We start from the raw sequence: 22,546 nt of genomic DNA, 5'->3' as shown, positions 1-22,546 counted from the left end.
GTTTATTTTTGGTTTATTTCAATATTTTGGATGATTTCATCAATGACTTTATCTTCATCATCTTCAAAGTTGTATTAGCCGTACCTATTTCTTTGCTTCGTTTTGACATATTCATTTGACAATGTCAGTATTTGCAAAAACATTTGCCCGTATCAGCTGCATTTAAAGTCAGCCAATCTTTAAATGCAGGGTCTTTACTCGCGGTTTAAAAATTGGGAAACATTTAGTAAACTTCTCAGAAAACGATAGAGCGATAGAGCATAAAAATACACGAAGTTACTAAATGTTTCAAAATATAAAGTAAAACTAGTTTTTCTTGAAAAACAGCTATAATTTCCGCTAGCCGCTATTTCACAATTTATCCCGCATTTCCTTGTTGCAACCCAACCCTAGATCTAGTGGGAAAATAGCTAAATTGGCAGCACTGCTCAAAGTGCAACAACAACCCACACAGTGTTGCCATTTTAGCTTATTTTAAGCTAGATCTGGCTTATTTCGACAGTGTTGCAAAACATGGATCGATACTATCGGAAATTCAAAATTCAAATTGATCTTTCAAAGTATTCAAAGTATTTCATTTTGAAATCCCAAGAAAAAGAAAATGGTATAAACATATTCCCATCGATTTTCGCTTTTCAATAACTAAATACATTTTGGAACGGTCCATAAATTTCCTTTCAACCTTTCGAGCATAAACTATATGCATTTGTTTTACGTGCGACAACAAAAAATTTTCCGAAAATAAATGTGTATTTTATCATCTGATTAGATTACGACTATTATGATGAGAGAACTTGGTGGTTCTTGAAAAAGCTATACAGACAACGTGCTCACCTTTTACTGTTGCCTTTGAAATAATCTTCTTTTGGAAGATTGACCTCCAAGTGAGCCCTACTATTCACACTTTTTTTCTTCTTATTCGCTGCCTTTATTTAGAATTTTTTGCCTGGCTATTTATTAGGCTAATATCAAAAAAATAGTTTTTTTCTTTGGTCTAAACATTGGTCTATTTCAGTTTTCTGGATGTGATTGCAAAAAATCTGTTACCTTATACCAATCTTTTAGTCATAACGCATTGAATACGAAAATAAAAAATTATAAGATCGCATTAAGTTCCAACTTATCGCAAAAAAAAGGAATATTTTTTGCTTAAAATTTTGGAAAGTTTCAGTGTCCAGCACCTGTACAACGACAAGTTTGAGGCATACGGCCGTAGTACCATTAGCCAGATGCCCTTAGCGGACCAGGAGCTACATATGTTTGGCGGCAAGAAGCGGGCATCAATAGGTAAATATTGTTAGTTCAACAGTGAGAAAGATCCCTTCACTGGGGTTGGAATGGACAAAACATTGGTGACTCCTTTCCAGAGGTCGACATATATCAGCCAGCTGGAAGAAGTCGAGACAATGTGCAACTCATCTAATTACAACACGATCAAATTTTGAGATAAGTTTTCTAAATACAAGCCGGTGACTGGAGCCTGTCTCCTGAACGACAGCAAGGTTGCCAACCGCCATGCCCCTGATTTGTCAGGAGATTTAAGGTTTAATTTGGACAATAGCAAACAAACAATACCAATATAAATAAAATAGTAAAATAGGTCAACTATCTAAAATTATGAACTGCAATGGCAATGATAACTGATGTATGAATGTAATAGAAACCAATCGAGAAAGGCGTTCTTATCAGTCTTTATGGGCATTTTTATTTTTATACCCTTGCAGAGGGTATTATAAAATTGGTCAGATGTTTGTAACGCACAGAAGGAGACGTTTCCGACCCCATAAAGTATATATATTCTTGATCAGCATGAGAAGCTGAGTCGATATAGCCATGTCCGTCTGTCCGTCCGTCTGTGCGTATGAAATTTTGTTTCGAGGTTTTTTATTACCCGGGAAAAATAAAGTATGAAATTCATAAGGATCGGACCACTATATCATATATCTCTAGAAGAACTAGAAGAAACATTTTCATAAAAATCGGAGTATGCTATGAAATTTACATATGTGATAATATTGGATATAAAACCCCAGATCCCAAAATATGAATGTGATCGGATAAATATAACCCACACAGACGCAACGCTACATGAACTGTATGTGTATGCGTGCGTTGCTTTGCTTTGGGAATAAGGGAAGAAGAAGAACAAATTGTAAAATAGAGAGTAAAATTGTTTTGTTTGTATATTGATGAATTGAGTTGCAGAAAACAAATTTTGAACATGTAAAATTATTATTACCAAGGACTGCAAGGGTATATAAACTTCGGCATAGCCGATGTTAGCTTCTTTGATATTTTTTTTAATTAATTAAAAACTTTGCCACAAAATTTTTATTTCAGAATCTAAGTTTTATACTAGACGGTCGGGGAAGATATATATTTTACTTAAAAACGACAACTTCACTCACTATATGATATAGTGGTCCGATCCGGCTTAATCTAAGATATACAACCCCTGCAGTATATACAAGGCTTGTATTACAAGCCTACATGCAAAATTTCGACTCTGTAGCTCTAACAGTCTAGGAGGAGTTTGCGTTGATCCAGGCGGACGGACGGACAAGCATGTTGTCATGTTGGACATCCCCAATTCGCCGGAGGAAAGCCGTCTTTTGCATCCCGGGTGTGCGCCATATCATGCCCTTTTGCCTTAAGTAGGCGTTCCTTTGGCCTTCACTTGAGGACTGGACCCGGAATTGCTCCTCGTTGAAATGATATGGCGACACCGGGAGAGAAATTATTACCCGCCCACATTCGAATCAAAACAATCGGTTACTAGTTTAATGGGTATTTTTCCAGTATTTTAGCTAGCCCAGTATATACTGCGACTTTTTCAATAGAAAGGGCCATCGCTAGGTCCCGCCATGTAAATAAAAAAGTTGCGATTTTCAAACAGTGTTAAATTCAAATTTATTAAAATAAATGCAACAACAAATCGTAACTGAATAAATGAACCACCCTAATCATTGGATGTAGATTACATAAGCCGGCTTGGCGGCAAAATGTGATGTGAACTATGAGCTACTACAGTGGGAGGCAGGAAATCCTCGCCATCCGTTTCAGAGGCGTACATATTCTTAAGGTAGCCCGGAAATGGAGTCACTGCATCGAAGTCTTCACCTCCTGCATCATCGTCAGGGGGATCTACTGCCATAAAGGAGATGGCAAAACCACGCAACGAGTTACTCTCATCCGTCTGGAAGCGAAGCAGCAATGTATCCGACTTGGAAATAATTATGGGTGGCTTGTGCTTGCCACAGAATCGTCCATGTATTGTATTCATGGAATAACCCTCTTCGGTGATCTCTAAGAAATCATAATCACAGCGTTCCGAGTACTCGATCTCAAAGTGCAGGAACTTGATCTTTACACTGCTATCGGGATCGGACTGGATGCGCCAATCACAGTACATATTCCGTTTGTAGTTGCGGCTGCCGTAGCGAGGGTGTGAATAGAAGACCTGTGAATGATTCGTTGCCCGTAGGTAACCACCGCATTCGGATACAAATGTTGCCGTAAAACCTTTACGCTGCAGGCCAGCATCCGTGGCCAGCACCATGAACATCTCATTGGTAGAAGCAGTCACCGCATACGGTTCACGTCCACCACAATATGTTCCAAGGGTTGAACTGTTCTCCGAACGCCCGTCATAGATAGCCACATAGTCGTAGATGCATTCCTGATGGCTCTCGACTTCAAAATCATGGAATGTCAGCTGTATACGATGGCCCAATACGGTTTGAAAGTGCCAATAGCAATAGATATTGCGTGGATAATCCTCCGGATAATTGGGACTCTGCAGCACTCCATACGAGGTGGTGATCTCAAACTTGCACTTCGTCTCCGTGCAGTTGTGACCATTATCATGTAGGGTATAGCCATTACGACAACTGCATTTATAAGATCCATATGTATTCTGGCATCTGTGCTGACATCCGCCGTTATTTATGGCGCATTCGTCCACATCTTGACGAAAAATAAAAAGTGCGACTGTTGGAATTTTCAAAATATTCAGAGGATCTTCGTTTTACTCACCTATGATGAACTGAGCTACAAATCCACTTCGCTGCACTGTACGATCCGAATGAAATTCTAATCTTAAGACATTCTGTTCCGAATTGACCATAGGTGGCAATTCATTGCCACAGAAAATACCAATCTTCTTTAAGCGATTGTCCCGCATCTTGGAATAGATATACAGATAGTCATATTTACACTTAGTATATTGAAATTTTGTGCCCTCCAAATCAAAATGGGTGAAATTCAGAAAAACGGCATGATTTACTGGTGCTACTACCTCCCAAACACAGTGTTTGGCATTGGGATACAGATCAGGATACGAGGGCGAGTACAGCGTACCATTTGATTTAGTAGCATCGACGACGCCTCCACAAGCATCTGCAAAAAAACGGGTAAGAGCGTTAAATCTAAGAAAATTGCATTGTTTTCGAATGGCAACTAACCTTCACAGTTTTTCCCATTCGCTTGAAGCTCATAGCCAGCATGACAACCGCATTGATAGCTTCCTAGTGTATTGATGCAAGTGTGTTGACAGCCATGATCCATAAACTTGCATTCATCCACATCCAGCATAAGGGCAGCAGAGAAACCCAGTTTTTGTACCGAACCATCCGAGACGAACTTGATGTACATCTGATTGGTACGGGTTCTGGAGGAAATGATTTATTATTAGTATAAATAATGCATTCTCTTAATTTCGTCATGATCGTACTAACTTTATGCTGGGCGGCAGTTTATCACCACAAAAGCGTCCAATCAGCCGGGATTCGCTGTGATTGCCATCACGTATTTCAATGTAGTCGTGAATGCAATTATCGTGCTTTTCCAGCTCAAAGAATTGAAATTTAAGAGCCACCTGATGATGGATAGGTACATTGATACGCCAAATACATTCCTTATTGGGCATATAGTCCACCGGATAATTGGGTGAATCAATCGACTGATCTTTGGTCAACTGAATATCGCCGCCGCATACCACTAAAAACAAACACAAAAGGGAGAAAATTTAGTTGGTTTAATTAAAAATCAATTCTGATTTAACTTACCCTCAAATCTTGCCTTGAAGCCGCGGTAACCCTGCCCAGCATGCCGGTTGACATAATTAATGAGCATGCGGCTAGTCTGTGTGGTGATTATCTCATTGCTTGCACTGCCGCACAGTCGTTGAACCAGGGGAGATCGATGCCAGTAACCGTCTCGAATCTCCAAATAGTCCTCGGAGCAATCATCCGATTCCATCAAATGCAAGTGCTGCAAATGGAGTATGATCTTCTCACCATTGGTGGCGGTGATGCGCCATTCACAGGTGGAAAGTGATGCATCGAATTTGTCTGCATTTTCCTCTCCAGCATCAGCAACATCGCCGCTGCCTTCGTATTCGCTAAGAACACCATTTCCTGTATAGATATAATGTGGACCAATTATCTGACCGGAATTCTGCTGATAGGTATGCCCACAAGAGGCACATTTATACAAGAGATTGGCCTGCAGTATATCGCCACGACTTAGGCGACGTCGCTGACCCAGTTCGATGTGAGTGCCCGGCGGTATACCAATCGGGGTGATTGTATCCAGGTAAGAGCTTTTGGAAAAGGAATTCTTAGCATAATGCATAATTGAATTATAATCGTAGGGTAGTAATGGAAGATCCACCTCTTCCGGTGAGAGGACATCAAAATTGTACTCCTGACCACGCATAATGTTTCCCTTATTGATAATGATGTGCTTATCCCGATCGCCTCGGGCATGTTCATGTTGAAAGCCAATCGTGTGGCCCAGTTCATGTATAATAATGCCAAATTTCTCGCAATTGCGTCCTATTGATATTGGTTGACGGCCATTTCCGTTTTTACCAAGAAACGAACAGCAGCTGAATGCATAAAGCAGGTGAGATTAGGAATCTTACTAAATTAAATATTAAGACATTTGAGACTCACCCGCAATTCTTAACCGTAAAGTAAATGTAATTGGCATGCAATTTGGCATCGCGTTCGACAAATTTAATGCACGTAAAGTTCTCCCAGTGTCGCATTGCCTGCTTAAAGAGTGCTTTGTGGGCACCACTGAATATGGTATCGATCTCATACGGTATGACACCATAGTCCCAGGTGCGTTCCTTACGCACAGTCACAGCCCGTCGCAAACGCTGTCGCTGTTGGTGTTGGTGTTGACTTGGCACATGTAGCACATCGGAAGAGGAATCCGTCCAGAGTAAGGGTGGAGGTAAAGTCAGCCTGCCTTTATGACGCTGGTTTCGCTTCTGACTACAAAAACAAAAAGACGGTAAAAACAGGATACAGTTGTAGGTAGAGGCAGCTAATTGTTCAGTATTGTGTGGCTCTTCATTCAAGACTTACCCCAATGGGTGCCTTACTTTCCTCTCCTTTTTCTCATCGATGGGATGCTCTTTAGCAGGCGTTGAAGCTTTTAAATTTGAGCTCATTGAAAAGAAATCTTCAGGTTTCTCCTTAAAGTCAAAATCACAGTCATTATCCTGTCGCAGGGTTAAGCTCTGAGCCAGGCCGAGTAGCAATGCTGCCATCAAAATTAATTTCTTTAAAGGAACAACGCACATTTTTTTGTTGTTTGTCTAACTGATATTTCCTCTTTTTTTTTTTTAAAGATGCGTTTAACAACCAAGCCAGGCCAACTCAATACTCTAACTGAACACTCAGATGCTGCGATTGTCGAATTATATATATGTATGGATATGTCTCAAGGGTTCGCGGTCCACGCGCTCCATGGATTAGGCAGGTAAGCGTTTATTGTGCGAGCGAGAGCGATAATGTCGAGGAAGATGAGGAGTCGGAGGAGATGAAGAAAATAGTGAGCAAGAGAATGACAGGCACGCAACTTTAACCATAAACCCTCGACCAGAAAGCGAGAAAAGGAGAGAGAGACAGAAAGACTCTTGTTCATTGTCCATTGTCTGGGCTGTTGCCTGCCTTTGATTGTTTTGCTGTATGTTATTTCAATGGGTTTGATTTGGGTATCCCTACACCTTGACATTGTCTTTGCATCTGTCTTGCCGTCTATCTACCTGAGCCTAAGGCCAAAAGGCGCTTGCCATTGCCAGGCTTAAGCTTCGCCGGTGTCATCAGGTGTTGTCTTCAGTCCGGCCTCTTTTAGGGCAGGTCATTAATACCCGATCGTAAGCCGGAATATGCTGCATGAACGAAACTCTTCGCGGTAATTCCCATCATAAATGCCTATTCAAGATTCTCATCGACAAAAGCCATCATAAAACCCATAAAATATTTCAAATAACAATTTGTTTTTCTCATATTTTTTTTTGGCTTTAAAACATAGTTTCTATTTAATTGTAATATTATTTATATGTAAATTTAATTACGTATTAAGTTGTTTCAGATTCCGATACACACATACATACATACATTTACAGTATATATGTATATTAAATATAAAGTTAAAGTTTTTCTTTCAATGTTATACCCTGGCAGAGCATATTGATTATATAGTTAATTAGTATAAGTAATTATATTTATGTAGAAGGTACAGGATAAATTCATTTTAAATCAAACCAAAAGAAAATAGTAGTTTTTTTTTGATCTACAAGGGTATATTCGATTCGGATCAACCGAATCTATATTAGTATATGAAGAATCTTCAATTTGAACTTAAATTAAAATGCGTAATAGTAATTATAAAATAGATATAAATTCAATTTCAATTCAAAGTATTTAGAAATGCATTAGACTACCATATTTAATTATTTATGGCACATTATTGTTAAAGAAAATTGTAGAGAAATGCAAAATCGACGAAGAGAAAAGTTGTCTTTAAAGAAAATTGCACATTGAGTATAAAGATTATAGAACTTGATTGAAACGACAAACAAAAGTCTGGAATTGATTCAATTCGAGAATCGAATTAGTTAAGTTTAATCTTCAAATCACTTAGAGTTTTATAGAACTTTCAAGTTAGTTTCAAGTTTTTTTTTACATATTTGTTTCATATGCGAGAGATATGTAGTATATGCCTAGCATGATATTGAAATCCTAATTAAATTGTTTACTAAATCTAATATATATATATGTATATATTCTTGTGTATAGTGATTATGTTTGTTAGAGAGCAAAGAGCAAAGAAAAAATGCTGCTGTTTTATGTACGCGACGATATGCCTAAAATTTGTTTTGTTCATTAAATAAATTCCGTTTTGGGTTTTTTTGTTTTTATGAATTTTCGTATTCTTTTTTGTTGATATATATGTGTGTATATATATATTGTCATGAATTTGAGCGCGTTACTTGCGTATCATTTGTTATTTATGTTGTTTGCTTACTTTAAATTGTCCTCAAGTCGAATATGGATAGTATCGATTGGCTAGACTATAGCGACCACGATATTGGCCATTGAGTACCAATTGATTACCACTAAAATCATCATACTCAGCGGTCTCCTCGGGTTCCTCGATGTAAATGCTTTTCAAAGAGCCAGGAAACGGTGTAACCATTTCAGAGCTATACGAATTCTCAACATCCTCATCGCTGTTCTCGAAGGGATCAACAGCCACATATGAAGCAGAAAAACCTTTCATCGGCACAGAACTATCCGTCTTAAAGCGTATCAACAGTGAATCTGTCATTGAGATAATGTCCTGAGGTAACTGCAAAAGCAAAGAGTAGGTTAAGAAGATTGTTCATTTAAGGAGTGAGTGAATAAGTAACCTTACCGTATTGCCACAATATTGGCCATACATTGGTCCACTAGTGTCATCCATATTGGAGAATACCTGAACATAGTCATAGGTACAGTTCTCACTGCTCTCGATGTCGAAAGTGAGGAATATCAGCTGAACATTGCTATTGGATGGAGCCTGAATAGTCCATTCACAGTCCATGCTGTCATCGTAATCCTGATTGCCATAACGGGCATGCGAATAGAATTGCTGGACATGATTTGTGGCACGCAGATAACCACCGCAGGCTACAAAAACGAATTATCCATAATCTCTGTACTTAGGATGGGAAATTCCATTACTACTTACCAGTAGAGTGCAGAGCCATAAAACCATTCAATTGTTTGTTCTTATCCGTCTTAAGGACCATGTACAGTTGATTCGTTGTCGATGAAATGGGATAGGGTATCTTATCTCCGCAGAAACGTCCCAGTATGGAGCTGGCCTCCGATTCACCGTCATAGATTGCCACATTATCATACGCACATTCCTTAAATTAAGAATTTTCATTAATCAAAATCGCACAGAGTGGGGATTCTGATTGGAACTCACCTGGTGTGACTCCACATTGAACTCATTGAAAATTAATTTAATGCGATGACCCGGCGTTGTGATGAAATGCCATACGCAATCCGCATTCGGTGGATACGAGTCGGGATAGTTGGGACTGTAGATGGTACCAAATGCGGCAGATATTTCGTATTTGCATTCACCCTCCTTGCAATCATGACCATTCTCGTGCAGCGAGTACCCATTGTGACAGAGGCAAATATAGGAACCAATCGTATTGCGACACTCATGCTGACAGCCGCCATTGTTCATGGCACACTCATCAATGTCGGTGAAAAAGACGGCAGCGAAACCGGAACGCTGTATAGACTTGTCCGAATGGAATTCCACACGCAATGCATTCCCATCCGAAGTGGCTGTGGGTGGTATGGCACTGCCGCAGAAGGTGCCAATACGCTTGAGGCGATTCTCTGTGAGTTTGGAGTATATGGTTACCGAATCATAGCCGCAGTCCGATTGTTGATGTGATGTGCCCTCCAGATCGAAATGTGTGAAATTCAGTGAGATTTTATGCTTCGGAGGAGCAACAATCTCCCATATGCACTCTTTCAGCACCGGATACATTTCAGGGAACGATGGTGAGGTAATGGTGCCATTCGGATACTCGATAACACCGCCGCAGGCATCTACACTCACACACGCACACAATGTTGTGAAAGGAAAGCATAATACAGATAAGCAACGTTGTCTTGTCAGTCCAGGTTGAGAAAAAAAAAGGAAGTAGAACTAAGGCAAAACTCACCTTCACAGTGTTTCTTGTCGCTATGCAGCTCGTAGCCAATGTGGCAACTGCACTCATAGCCACCCAATGTGTTGATGCACTCATGTTCGCAGCCATGATTCAGTGTCTCGCACTCATCTACCTCTTTCATGAATACGGCCGAGAAGCCAGCCTTCTGCACCGATGTATCCGACACGAATTTAACGTACATCGAATTGCCACTTGACCTGAAAGTAACGACGGCGACAGAGCACAAAAAAAGGTTTAAGTACATCTAGCAAAGAATGTGTATGTCGGGGGTGGAAAGGGGCAAAGAGAGGAAAGAGAGAAACTGTCATACTTCATGTTTGGCGGCGCCTTGTAGCCACAGAATACGCCAATTAGTGGGGCATCCTGTGCCGAACCATCGCGCACTTCTACATAGTCGTAGACACAGCTGTCATGATTCTCCACCTCAAACGATTGGAATTTCAACGCCACTTGATAGCCCTTGGGCACTGTAATTTTCCACACACATTCCTTGTTGGGTAAATAGTCGAGTGGATAGTTGGGTGACTCCAGGCGTCCCTCGTTATCATCGACAACCAGCTCGCCGCCGCAGACAACTGTCGAATGGAATTGCAACATAAAGCATCCGTTGTTTGTATGGAATGTCAAAATGCCAATGCCAATTTTGACATGCTTTTCATCTTACCATCGAACTCAGCTTTGAAGCCACGATAGCCGTCGCTGCGATGGGTATTCACATAGGTCAGCAGCATGCGACTCGATTCGGTGCTAATAACATCATTGGCCACCTTGCCACAGAAACGTCCTATCAATGGTGACTTTAAATAGTAACCATCTCGTATTTCCAAGTAATCTGTCTCGCAATTGTTTGACTTGAAGATGTTCTGCAACGAAACAAAAGTCCTCCATTATATGTTTTGTGATTTTTTACTTTTCAGGATGAGACCAACTCACCATATTCTCCAGTTTCAGTACAACACGTTCTCCATGCGTGGCGGTTATACGCCACTCACACTCTTCCGTCTCATTGGACAGAGCGCCAGCTGTATAATAAGATGGACTTGCAAAAATGCCCGTACTCTCCTGAAAAGTTCGCCCACATTTAGGACATTTGTACAAGAGATTCGCCTGGGCTATATCACCCTGACTGAGACGCAAGCGTTGTCCGATTTCCGGTCTCTTGCGGCCTTTCATCTCAATAGGCAATATGGTATCGAGATATGTGCCCTTTGAAAATGTATTTCGTGCATAATGCATAATTGAATCATAATCATATGCCATGCCCAACGAGTCCACTTCATCTGCTGATAGCATATTGAAATTATAATCCTGTCCCTTCATAATATTGTTGTGTTCAATAACCACATGCTTCTCGCGATCGGGTCGTGTGTGTTCGTGCCAAAAGCCCACTACATGGCCCAGTTCGTGTACAACGATGCCAAATTTATCACAATTTCGTCCAATAGATATGGCCTGTGGGCCATTACCGCGCTTGCCCACAAAGGAGCAGCAACTGAGAGAGGGGCGAAAGGGAAATAAATAACCTCTCTATTCTAGTCCACCTTAAATCTCTTGTACTTACCCGCAACTTCTCACAGTGAATACAATATAGTTGGGATGAATTTCTGGATTACGTTCCACAAATTTGATGCATGTTGAGTTCTCCCAGTGGCGCATGGCCTGCTTGAAGAGTGCCTTATGCAGGCCACTGAAATTTCCATCGATCTCATAGGGAATGACACCATAATCCCAGATGCGTTCTTTTTTGGCTGTTACAGCGCGAGCCACACGATGGTGATGGTTTGTTTGTTGCTGTCTCCCCTCGACAAGTTTTCGATTACTGTGTAGAAAGAGGAGAATGGGTAATAAGTACATACATATATTCATTTTGTAGCTGCCTTTTTGGGGCGTGGCATATAAAAGTTATTTCACGTGGCGTATGCGTAATTTTAATTGCCAACAGTTTTACAAACATTTTTCACTTGTTGTGCCGGTTTTTTTCTTTGTTTTTGTTCTTGTTGCTGGCTTCAACTTTTGGCACGCGAATTTCTATTAAAATTCATAACTTTTCACACACACGCACACACACACTGAGCTGAGTATTTACGGGTGTGTGTGTGTCTGTGTATGAGTTACCAAAATGGCTGCTGTTTGTTTAAAGTTTATGGGGGAAAAACCCACTGAATGAAATGGCCAGCAATTTACAGTGAGGCAGGAAATGGCAACGGAAACGGATGTGGTGCCTGGTAGCTAACAGTGAGAGTAAACTGGAGAGGGATGCAGATGGTGCTGGAGGGAGGTTTAGAGGGTTATAAACTTACTCTGTATTCGGCAAATCCATTTCAAGCTCTGCATGCTGCATTTCAGCCTCAGATTGATTCAAAACTGATGCGGACTGATGAATATACGGCAATATTCCACTCTGACCTCGCTGACGACGCTGTTGGCGACGCTTCTTCTGTTGATGATGTTGGTGATGATGTCCATGCTGAGAATGATGCTGTTCCTGCTGCTGCTGATGATGATGATGGTGGGCCTTGCCATGTGGACGATTGAGCTCGTCGCGCAGTTGTTGCAATTTGATAGCATATTCGGAGGAAAGGGAATGTCTATTACTACGTCTGCAATAGATTGATGATCCGAACGAATATATGAATGAATGGTAGATTCTATCAACAAGATTCTCTTTTTTGCCCTCACCTGTGTTTAGGTCCACGTCTGTGTCGGCGGCGTACTACCCCACGGGCATGCAAGAAATCGACCTCATCGTCCAATTGCATGCCATTTCCTCCGGCATTGCTATAAACATTCGGTAGTGTGGAACGCTGTTCGGGCAACGATGTGGGCACAATGTGGTTTGGTCGCCTTTCAGCCACAAAATTGTTGCCCGAATCGTCTTCGATGTCCTTGTTGTTGGACTGAATTTTGCGTACATCCACATTACGATGCGAGATTTGAGATTTATTTACGAATTTACTTGGGATACCTTCACTTTTGGTCGCAGTGCGTCGTCGCTCGGGTGGGCTAAGAACTTCATTCTTATAGCTAGAGCTCTGAGCATAGTCCGAGGGTGTTTGATTACTAGGCTTCACCGGTTCATTGTCGTTCTGTTAGCAAATTGTTAAAGCAAAAAATCGTACATATGATTCAGGATCTTTCTTACCAAACTGGCCTTGGTCATGGCCAAGGTGTAATTCACTTGATGGATGCTTGGCAACTTGGTTTTCTTGCGGATAATATCGGTTAGACCCTCCTCTTCCACTTGTAAGCCCTCGTGGTAGACTTCTTGTTTCAGCTTCTCCAGTTCTAACTGAAATGTGGCATTAAATTTGGTGGCAATAATTGGTGCTGATGGTGGTAATGGTGCATCTGCCTGCACATTCTGTTCCACATTCCCCTCCTCCTCTTCATTAGCATCCTCATCTCCGTTGTCATTATCATCATCATCGGTGGGTGTATGGGCCACCACTGGACCAGAATCGTCATCGGGCAGTGCAATATCACCCATGAAACCACCTGAAATTGTAGGAGGTGTGGTTGAAAAGAATCCATTTACATTTCGAACTCTTTTAATTAGAATAATTTCAATTCTTTCTCCCTTCCCTGACTTACTATTTGCATTGTTATTTTTAATTATAAACGACAAGGCAAAAGGCGCATAAATTTTTATTTTAATTGAAACTTCATGTGCCGCTGGTCTGGTTGAGTTCAGTTCAGTTGGCCGGTTGGTTGCCTGCCTTGTTGGTAATTTATAATTTACACAGACAGCGAGTTATATGAACGCGAAGCGGGATAGTGTGGGTGGCCTGCCATGGACAGGCATGTCGGTTTGGACAGACATACTTTATATCCATTTAATCAGTGCATCAACATTGGTGTCCGGCCAACTGGACGCCATGGTTGTAACACTTTGTTTGCTCAGCAAACGAGCAAATGAGTCTCGGCTTAATGCGGCGTATACGCAATGTGATTCCCTCTGTATGTCATGGCCGTAACTGGTATCCCATTTAGGCCGCTGGGCCTAAAAAATTTAGCACAAAACCTAGTTATATAACCAATTTCGGGTTTTCAATTTACCCGCAGTTTGACCTAGAATTTCCGTTTGTTCGGACTTTTTTCAGTATCCTTTATAATATTTTTGCAAGCATTATTATTGGGCAATTTCGCCTCAAAATATCTTGAATATTTGTAAAATTACTTAGGGCATTCTTAAGAAAAGGTTTCAACAGTTGCCAATAAAATTGCTACAACAATAGAGGTTCCAAGTCATGTCAGGATATGATTTATATCTAAAAAGATATCCTTTATTGCCTACGCTCATGTTTTCCACTGACCGGAACAATAACAGTTAACAGGGAAAATATGAAATTGTTGCCGCTTCTGCCTGAGACAAGTAAAATAAAATTAATTAAGTGCGTTTCCCAATTGTAGACTGACAGATAGAGAGAGAGAGATAGAGAGAAAGAAAAAACCCCGGGAATAAAAGTTTTATTAAAACAGAAGTGTAAAGACTCTGTAAAATTATTCAAATATGAATGAAAATATGTTTGAGAGATCAAAATCAAAGGAATATTTCATTAAACTTAATTTGGAAATATTTTTTCAGAAAATTTTAAAGTTATTTATCAATGCATAAAGACCCTGGCTAAAGTATTATATAGACTAGAAGAGAAGACAAGGAGTTGCGGTAAGTCAGATACAGTGAACTGTACTTAATTTAAATATAAATGAAATAAAACTGCATTCATGCTATTTACATAGAGCTGGCTTACTGTGAAGCCTCCTTCAGGTCGTAAGCCACAAGACGACAAGGCGCGTTAATGTTAACGCCTTTTTGACTTTTGAAGCGCCACCAGCCGGCATCAGCATCAGATCCAGCTTGTTCCACATTTTGCTTTAGCATATCCAATTTGAAATCGGATTCCAAGTTTTGTCACACTGACTGCATCTCGATACTGATGTGGTCTATGTAGCTGTAGCTGTTGGCAATTTGATTATTGCAAATCCAATAAACTTTCTGATTCGACTGATGTCGACTTCTGTATGTGTGTGTGTGTGTGTGTATGTAGGAGTATTTGGGCAAAATTGCAAGTGGGTGACTAGTCTATAGTTGCATTTAGGTCAGTTCTTTTGGGAGAACAAACACACAGGACATTGTAGGTAATTGCTGATACCAATTCAATTTTTCGCAACACAATTGTTGTTGCCTTTGGACTAAAAACTTACAGCAGATAAAATGTTTTAAGAAGAATTACGTATTTAAATCCATTTAAACGCTTCTAGCTAATTTGGTTAATAACTTAATAAGTGCGACTTTAGAATTAAAGCAGAAAATTTAAAACCATGTACAACACGGCGTATGAGTTATTCAAAATAAATGTATATACATTTTGCTTAATATAACGTATCTAAAAGCCATCTGCATCACATGTTTTCTCAGCGGATCGCAGTATACATATATATACATATGTATGTGTATAAGGATAAACTAAAAGCAAAACCAAAACATGTTGGTGTTGTATTTTTGCTTTTGGCTTGGAGTTTGCTTTTAGCCAAGCTAGCTGCGTGTTGTTTAGGAAATTGCAAATTACATATTTATCAAGCTGCAAACGTTTTTCTGATTTAGTTTTTGGGGAACGAGGAGTGGGAGGTAAAAGTGCACACAAGCATGCCAAAATTGCACATACAAAGACAGACTGAACGATGAACGCAGGAAGAGCAAGAGAGAGAGAGAAAAAGGGAGAGAAAGAGACAGACACGTAGAAAGAGGGTAACAGTAAGAGTCGGATGATTGGTGCCAATATCAAAGTTGATTTTTCTAGTTTCGCTCCAATCAATGTCAATCATACGCACCACACTGAGCGGTTACCCTACCTAAATTGCACTAAAGGCACAGAGGAAGTTGTAACACGAACAAAAACACTGCCGAATGACTAACAGCAAACGGCACTTAACCAGTTGTCGTCGTACCACAGAGTTCAAACAAAATAAGTCATAGTATTGAACTGCAGTTGACAGTGACACGCCAACCGTTTCCTAGTGCAATCAAATGTAAATATCAAATATCAAAGCATTCGGTAGTATCCTGCAGCCACATAATTCACATACGAATATCAACAAATTCCAATTGCCAAAAACCTATTCAAAGAGGAATATATACATATGTAGAATTGGGCAATTGTCTTTCATTATAGAGATTTATCATAATTAATTTAAAAAATCGTAAACAAATTAATTTTTTAAAATTACCATAAACTTAATTTTTAAATACATAAAAAATACCTTTTAAAATTAGTTGACCGAAAAATATAGCCCAAAGAAACTAGCCAAATTAACCAATAATTTAAATTGGAAAACAAATTTTTAGGTTCGATTAATTTCGGCAATTTATTTGTTTTTCATGAAAGCTTTAAAAGCGATATTTAAATATTAAAAGAATTTGTCATTTTAAAATGAAAATATTCGTTTAAACTAAGTTGAAAGCATTTTTAATGTATCAAGTTACTTTAATCCACATAGATTTATTTGTCATACCCTCTCTCCTTTACATTTACCAAAGGTCATATTTGCTTTGTTAAAAAATAGTTATAACAGTAAATTTATTTGACGTGGTCATATGAGAAGTCATTAATGCTAGAAATTGTATTGGAATAGTAAGGGTAATTGGTAGCAATCTCTCCCTCATATTTCTTTTTATTTTCCCTTTATCTGTTGTTATATTTGACCATGTGTTGTATTTACATTAGATTTTGCAAGCAAACAAATTTCTAGCATTCATCAAATATTTAAACGAATTTTTCACAAAAATTCTGCACAGCATGACTACGCGTTTATTCACTGATGTATTATTTGTTTTGTGTTTTTGTTTTCTCGAAAAGATTATAAATACCTATATATTTACACTACTTGCATGCAGTTGTACACACACACACACACACACAACAGTTTGCACTTTTGTGGCCAACATGATGTATGATTGATTAGATTCTTTTTCCATGTCGATAAATCAGACAAAAAGATAAAATCGACAAACTTTGATCTATAGTTTTTATGTATTTGCGGATTTTTGTTTTTCCTTTTTTTTATAAACTCATTTTAATCTTTTTATATCCGTTACGGTATTATCTTTTACATTCCTTTAATGTTTTTACTGCTCTAAATAGAAAACCGTACAAAAAATGGGAAACATTTAATCCCGATAGTGAATTGGCCAATAAAATGGGTAGATGAAATTTTAATAAATATTAATAATGTTTATAATGCTAATGTAATACAGAGAAAGTTTAAGACATTATTTTCTTAAGACTGGCAAATCTTATTTTATAGAAAAGTGAAAAATAAGTTGGCAGGTCAATATACTGACTTTTAGTGTACTAATTTTATTGTATTAAAAGGCATTCGATTACTTATGTTTATATTCTCTGTCAGGATGTGTTAAAGAAAGTAGAAAGTAAGACGGTTAAAAGGTGAGAAGAAAATAAACAAAAGGCGCTCAAAATGAAATGGTATAAGTCGAGAAAAAGACGTTTCCATTTGGCATATAATCCTTTTGCCATTGGGGCAACAGGCAAGACCAAAGTGAAAGAGTTGAAAGCGAATGGGAGAAACAAGAAATAGAATAGAAGCTCCATAAGACGTAATATGTATAGTTACAGTTAGACAGAGAGTGTTGGCAATACAATAAGTTCTTCCTGATGCAGTTTGAGAAGTGAACACAGCAGGAGAAGTGAACAATGCGTCACAAAGCCGACAGAGCCGGCAGAAGCCACCACCCACATGGGTGAGTAAAAGATGCGGAAAAGGATAAATGCCAGGCATACAAAGGGCACTGGCAAAGGCAGCTAGGGGAGAACTCAACGTGCGTGAGGTCGACCTCGTAGTTCGTCTGCAATTTCATTACATTTAAGTTAAATGCCTTTGGCTACTGGACGACGCCTGCTTCAGCTCCTTCTGTTCCTGTTGCTCCTGTCTTACAGACTGACTGACTGGCTGGATGGCTGGTTGGCTGGCAGGCAGACAAACAGTTCGCACAAGTGAAAGTAATTAAATTTTTGAGCAACACCAACAACAAGAGTAAAGCTTTCTCCGCCTCCAACATCATTCACACTAACGAACTAACTGACGGACAAACGTGTCAAGTTGTTGTTGCTCTTGTTTTTGGTTAGGGTTAGGGATTCCTTAGTGGGCGGAGGGGGCATGAGGCTGTGACTGGTGTGGACCTTAGTGTTCTTTTGGGTTGTTTATATCTGGGTCCAGTTGCGTACCCTTTTTTATGGCGACCACAAAAATGTTGAAACACATTTGCCAAGTTGCAGTTTCCACTTCATTTCCCCGTGCCTTCTATCCCTTCTACGCTACGGTGGATTGTCATGGTCCACCCTGTCGTATGCGTAATGTAAAAGTGTTAACAAAAGTTGGCGGCCAGCTGCCCACTTTATGAGTCTCTCAGCATACTCTCTGTGACTGACTTTAATTAAAAATAAAATCATTTCATCTCCATCTCCCTTAACGCACAGACACACACAAACACACAGCCATATCCATGCACACAGAGAGAGTTTTAAGTGTAATAAGTATAATAAAATAAAAACAACACCAAGGCAAATACAACAATTGTTCCCCTCCTCCCTTCTTGTACAACATTCTGCTCTTTTTAGCCGATGGCAACCATGGCTACTGTTGGCGCTAACCCTCTTTCTGTTCTCCCTCATTCCTTGCTTTGTTTTTTTTTGTTGTTGTTGTTTCGTGTGGGTCAAAAGCAAATAATTGCAAAGAGCTCACGTCGGTGTCAGTGACGACAATGATGCTGATGCTGATGCCGCCCTCAACAGATTCCATCTCATTGTGATACTACCAAAGGGGGCAGCAACTGGTTTTGGTTTTTCCCTTAATTTTTTTTTTTTTTGCCTTTTGAGTTTTTCGTTTGTTGTTGATTTCACAGTTGCCTAACAACGAGAGATTGTCTAGATCATAGTGAGCTTCATTTATGCTGCAGTTTAAATAAAGTGCTATAAAATGCAAACGATTTAACAAAGTTGCGGTCACAAACCATATTTTATTCACATTTATCCATTCATATGACCATAAAAACGTTACAAATGCTAGTTAAATAAAGTGTGAAAAAATATAGTTTATACTCTGGTGTAAAATTAATCTACGTCACGTAGATTTAGCTTGAATATCAATTCTATCCCTCAATCATGAGGAATATCTAAATACAAATAAACTATTGAAAAGACCATTAAGTGATTCAACCGTTTTAAATTAACACAAACTAACACAAACTTTGCATTTTCAAGCATACAAATACCCTTATTCATTGATATCTTTTATCTTTACATGATAAAACTAAAGTATTAGAATATAAATGACTTTAATGATTGCAAAAGAGTTTTTAATACAGTCTAAAATGAAGCTAAATTGTTAATGCTGAGCACATAAACCCATAAACATTTTGCTTTTGTGGGAATAACAACAAATGGCAATCTAACAATTGATTGTTAATTTTAAAATATATAATTGTAATATAAAGAGTTATGTTGTTACAATTTGATTCAGTGTATACATAGTCAGTCAACCATTCAATGTCAGAGTAAATATAAAAGACAACCAAACGAATTTGGAACATGAATGTAATTATGCATAAACTGGTGCGGATGCGTATAGAGGGTATAAAGAGCGGAAATGCATATGCATATATCAAAGTATGTGTATGTGCGTGTGTGTGTGTGGTGCGTTCCGTCTATCTATCTGTGTGTGTGTGATGAGTGTGAGTATTAATTACAGTAGCCATAACAATGGGATTCGATTTGCTGAGCACGGCTCGCGTACATGTTAAATGGGCGGACATACAAATTTATCGAGGCGAGGAATTATGTTTTGATAGGCAGCCCAAGCAAACAGACAAACAAACAAACAAACAAACCATCTAAAACCGACAAGCTTTGGCCAAAATTAAAGATGAAATCAAAGCAAATAGACACGAGCCACATACAGACACATACACACCAATATTCGCCCCGAGTACAGATGTGGACGAATGGTTGGACAAACTAATCCGTTGGCCATAGAGACATAGTGCCATAGAGATTGCATAGCTCACCCAAAACTCTTTCTCTTTGAATTCCATTAGCCGGACTAGCCCACAGCAGAAGTTCCGGCTTTTCCATTTCTTTTTTTTTGTGATGTTTATTTTTTTTTCATTTTTCCTTTTTTCGGTTCTCTATTTTCTCTTTTGCCTGAAATGGAGCAAATATACGGTCTATGGTTCCTAGTGACGAGTGACCTGGCATGCGTTTTTGGATTTGTGCTCGATTTAGGCTGCTCTTATTTTTTTTTTTTTTTTTTTTGCGTTTAATTTGTGTTTATTTGTGTGCGACAATGGCAAAAAATAATGTTTTTTACTAATTGTCGTGCACAATAATTTTTTTTATACAATTGCAATAAAAGGCAAAGTGTTTTTATTGAAAAAAAAAGAAAATTAAAATATCAGAATTGCTTTTCGTATTGAATTCTAAACGCAATCGAATCTTTTTTACTTTTTAAATTTTTTTTCCATTGTATATCTATTTTTGTATAAAGCCACCAAAATGACCCACCATACAAACATACATGCTAAGCCCGAAGCTTTTAAAACCGCTGGTCTATATGCGAATATTTTTCTCCAATACTGACACACGTACATACACACACACACACACACACACACTGATGCCAAATGTATGCTCTTCACCAAATCGCAGATAGAACTTAAGTGCCAACAAAAGCCGTCCAATGTTTGAGTTTTCACAACAGATTTATGATGGACAACTCCGTCGAAATATGTATGTGAATATGAGCCATACATGTATACTCATATATGTGTATGTGTGTGTTTTCTGTCGATGCCTGCATGAGGTGTGTACACTGAAAACAAAATACATTGTATTTAAACAGTTTATGAGTCAAGCCTGTAGCTTTTATCGCTTTTCCAGAACCAGCGAATTTCTCCCACTTCTCTAAATTTCTCTCCTCTTAACAAAATAACAAATATAAAGGAGAAGAGAGCATCAACATAGACCATATTGTCTTGCTTTAGATTAGAAATATTGAAACTGAAATCTACAATTACATTTTTTTGGTTTGTTTGAGCTCAACCGTAGTAGGTGAAAAACTGTTTTTCTTGAATCCTTTCTCAGTAAATGCCAACTTAATGTCAATTGCAGCAATACCTTTCTGAATAAGTATAATATTAAACTTTGATTTGTATTTAAAACAAACAATTGCGTACCTAAGTATATTGAAGGTACGAAAACTACTTAAAAGTGTGAATCTCACTTAAAGGGGTTTTCTTCAAGTGGAATGGCATGCTGGTCTCGACTAGTGGCCAGCGTGTGTGAGCACCTAGGGCAAATATAGAAACTATATGGTATTGCTGCGAGAATGCAGCAAACCATAGTACGAATGGACTTTGCTGTTCGCTGGTGGAAAGCATTTTTAGAAAAAACTTTTTATGCCATAGAATAAAATAAAAGCAGCGACCAAACAAAGCGAAACAAAAAATTTTTAGCGCGTACTTTGGCAAAAATTGAAATGGGGTCTAAAAAACATTTGCAACAACCACATGATGTGTGTGAGTGAGTGACTGAGGATGTGGGTGTGGGTGTGATATTTGGGGGGATCCGTGTGTGTGTACATTCATCTATACAACTTTTGGTGGCACTTTATTACACCCAGGAATAACATCACCAGCCACTTGGGTTCAATAAACTCGCAATTCACAATGCACCTAACTTTTCCCTGCGCCTACACCAGCAGCTACACCTATGTACATATGTACGTGTACCCCACCACCTCCATGGCAGACCATTCAACCTCTGCTCCACGACAGCTTCCGTCTGGCACTCGCAATTGCATCAGATAATTGTGCCATCAGAGAAAAGGAGAGAGACCTTCGCTGTGTTGAATTTATTTTTGAAATGCATTTTTATATGGTTTTTCTTTTTGTTTCTTGCACATTTGGGAACGAAATTAAGCGATATCATTTATTTTATCAGTGCAATAAAAAGAAAAGTGCGAAAATTTTAGGAAAATAAAAATTTCTCTGGTATAACTAAAATTCTATTATTATTTTGCCACATAAAGATAGAGGAATATATGACACCAGAAGACCCTCATCAATTTCATTAGGTTAACTGGCATGTGTAGATATAAATGTATCTATACGAGAGTACATGATCGTCTGTGTCTGTGTGTGTGTGTACTACTAATCATGAATTCATATTTGTTTGCCAATCTCTATCCTTAGAGCCAAGAAAAGAAAAAAAGGGTTTAACTTGCTAAATGCTGCAAATGAAGCCTGCCTCATGGCTGACTGAATTCTGTTTTTGGCCACATAAATTCTGTTTCGAATACTTACAATTTGCCCCATTCAATTCTGAATAAATGGAAGAGAGCCCCAAAGAAATCAGCATGAAACTCCTATGGAAAAACTGTTGGCAAACATAAATTTGTAGCTTAACTTGGTGATTTTTTTCCTTCACACAC

At 38.8% G+C, this 22,546-nt stretch overlaps 2 protein-coding genes and 1 long non-coding RNA gene across 3 annotated transcripts in view; 1 reads left to right on the top strand and 2 right to left on the bottom strand.

Annotated features, from left to right (window-relative positions):
• Nucleotides 1–2,906: 2,906 nt before the first annotated feature.
• LOC6650949 (dorsal-ventral patterning protein tolloid) lies at nt 2,907–6,587 on the bottom strand. Its single transcript, XM_002073222.4, has 7 exons — nt 6,378–6,587; nt 5,958–6,284; nt 5,067–5,890; nt 4,737–4,998; nt 4,464–4,669; nt 4,036–4,398; nt 2,907–3,966 (listed from the first exon to the last, which is right to left on the bottom strand). The coding sequence occupies exons 1-7, from the start codon at nt 6,560–6,562 to the stop codon at nt 2,978–2,980; spliced, it is 3,156 nt and encodes a 1,051-aa protein (XP_002073258.3). The 5' UTR covers nt 6,563–6,587; the 3' UTR covers nt 2,907–2,977.
• Nucleotides 6,588–8,225: 1,638 nt separating this feature from the next.
• The window catches only part of LOC6650948 (dorsal-ventral patterning protein tolloid), a 31,703-nt gene continuing 17,382 nt past the window's right edge, over nt 8,226–22,546 (bottom strand). Inside the window, exons 3-14 of the mRNA XM_002073221.4 lie at nt 13,185–13,537; nt 12,722–13,128; nt 12,343–12,642; nt 11,604–11,861; nt 10,976–11,534; nt 10,707–10,905; nt 10,353–10,617; nt 10,034–10,239; nt 9,274–9,917; nt 9,031–9,211; nt 8,716–8,969; nt 8,226–8,649 (exon numbers count right to left, since the gene is read on the bottom strand). Coding sequence (XP_002073257.3) covers nt 8,338–8,649; nt 8,716–8,969; nt 9,031–9,211; nt 9,274–9,917; nt 10,034–10,239; nt 10,353–10,617; nt 10,707–10,905; nt 10,976–11,534; nt 11,604–11,861; nt 12,343–12,642; nt 12,722–13,128; nt 13,185–13,537 — 3,938 coding nt within the window. The 3' untranslated portion in view covers nt 8,226–8,337. The remainder of the gene's footprint in view (nt 8,650–8,715; nt 8,970–9,030; nt 9,212–9,273; nt 9,918–10,033; nt 10,240–10,352; nt 10,618–10,706; nt 10,906–10,975; nt 11,535–11,603; nt 11,862–12,342; nt 12,643–12,721; nt 13,129–13,184; nt 13,538–22,546) is intronic.
• Nucleotides 14,554–15,065, top strand: LOC124460248. Its single transcript, XR_006954177.1, has 2 exons — nt 14,554–14,708; nt 14,783–15,065. It is a non-coding gene; the product is annotated as an uncharacterized LOC124460248 (long non-coding RNA).

This window comes from Drosophila willistoni, chromosome 3R (genome assembly GCF_018902025.1).
Source record: "Drosophila willistoni isolate 14030-0811.24 chromosome 3R, UCI_dwil_1.1, whole genome shotgun sequence".
Classification (NCBI taxonomy): domain Eukaryota; kingdom Metazoa; phylum Arthropoda; class Insecta; order Diptera; family Drosophilidae; genus Drosophila; species Drosophila willistoni.
This window is presented reverse-complemented; position numbering and strand designations above follow the sequence as displayed.

Excerpts from the sequence above, each read along its gene's own strand:
- LOC6650949 (XM_002073222.4), bottom strand. The coding sequence starts at position 6,562 with ATGGCAGCATTGCTACTCGGCCTGGCTCAGAGCTTAACCCTGCGACAG. Across the intron at positions 6,285-6,377 it reads AAAGTAAGGCACCCATTGGG|TCAGAAGCGAAACCAGCGTC; the intron begins GTAAGTCTTGAA and ends TTGTTTTTGTAG. Across the intron at positions 4,999-5,066 it reads CTTCAAGGCAAGATTTGAGG|TGGTATGCGGCGGCGATATT; the intron begins GTAAGTTAAATC and ends GTTTGTTTTTAG.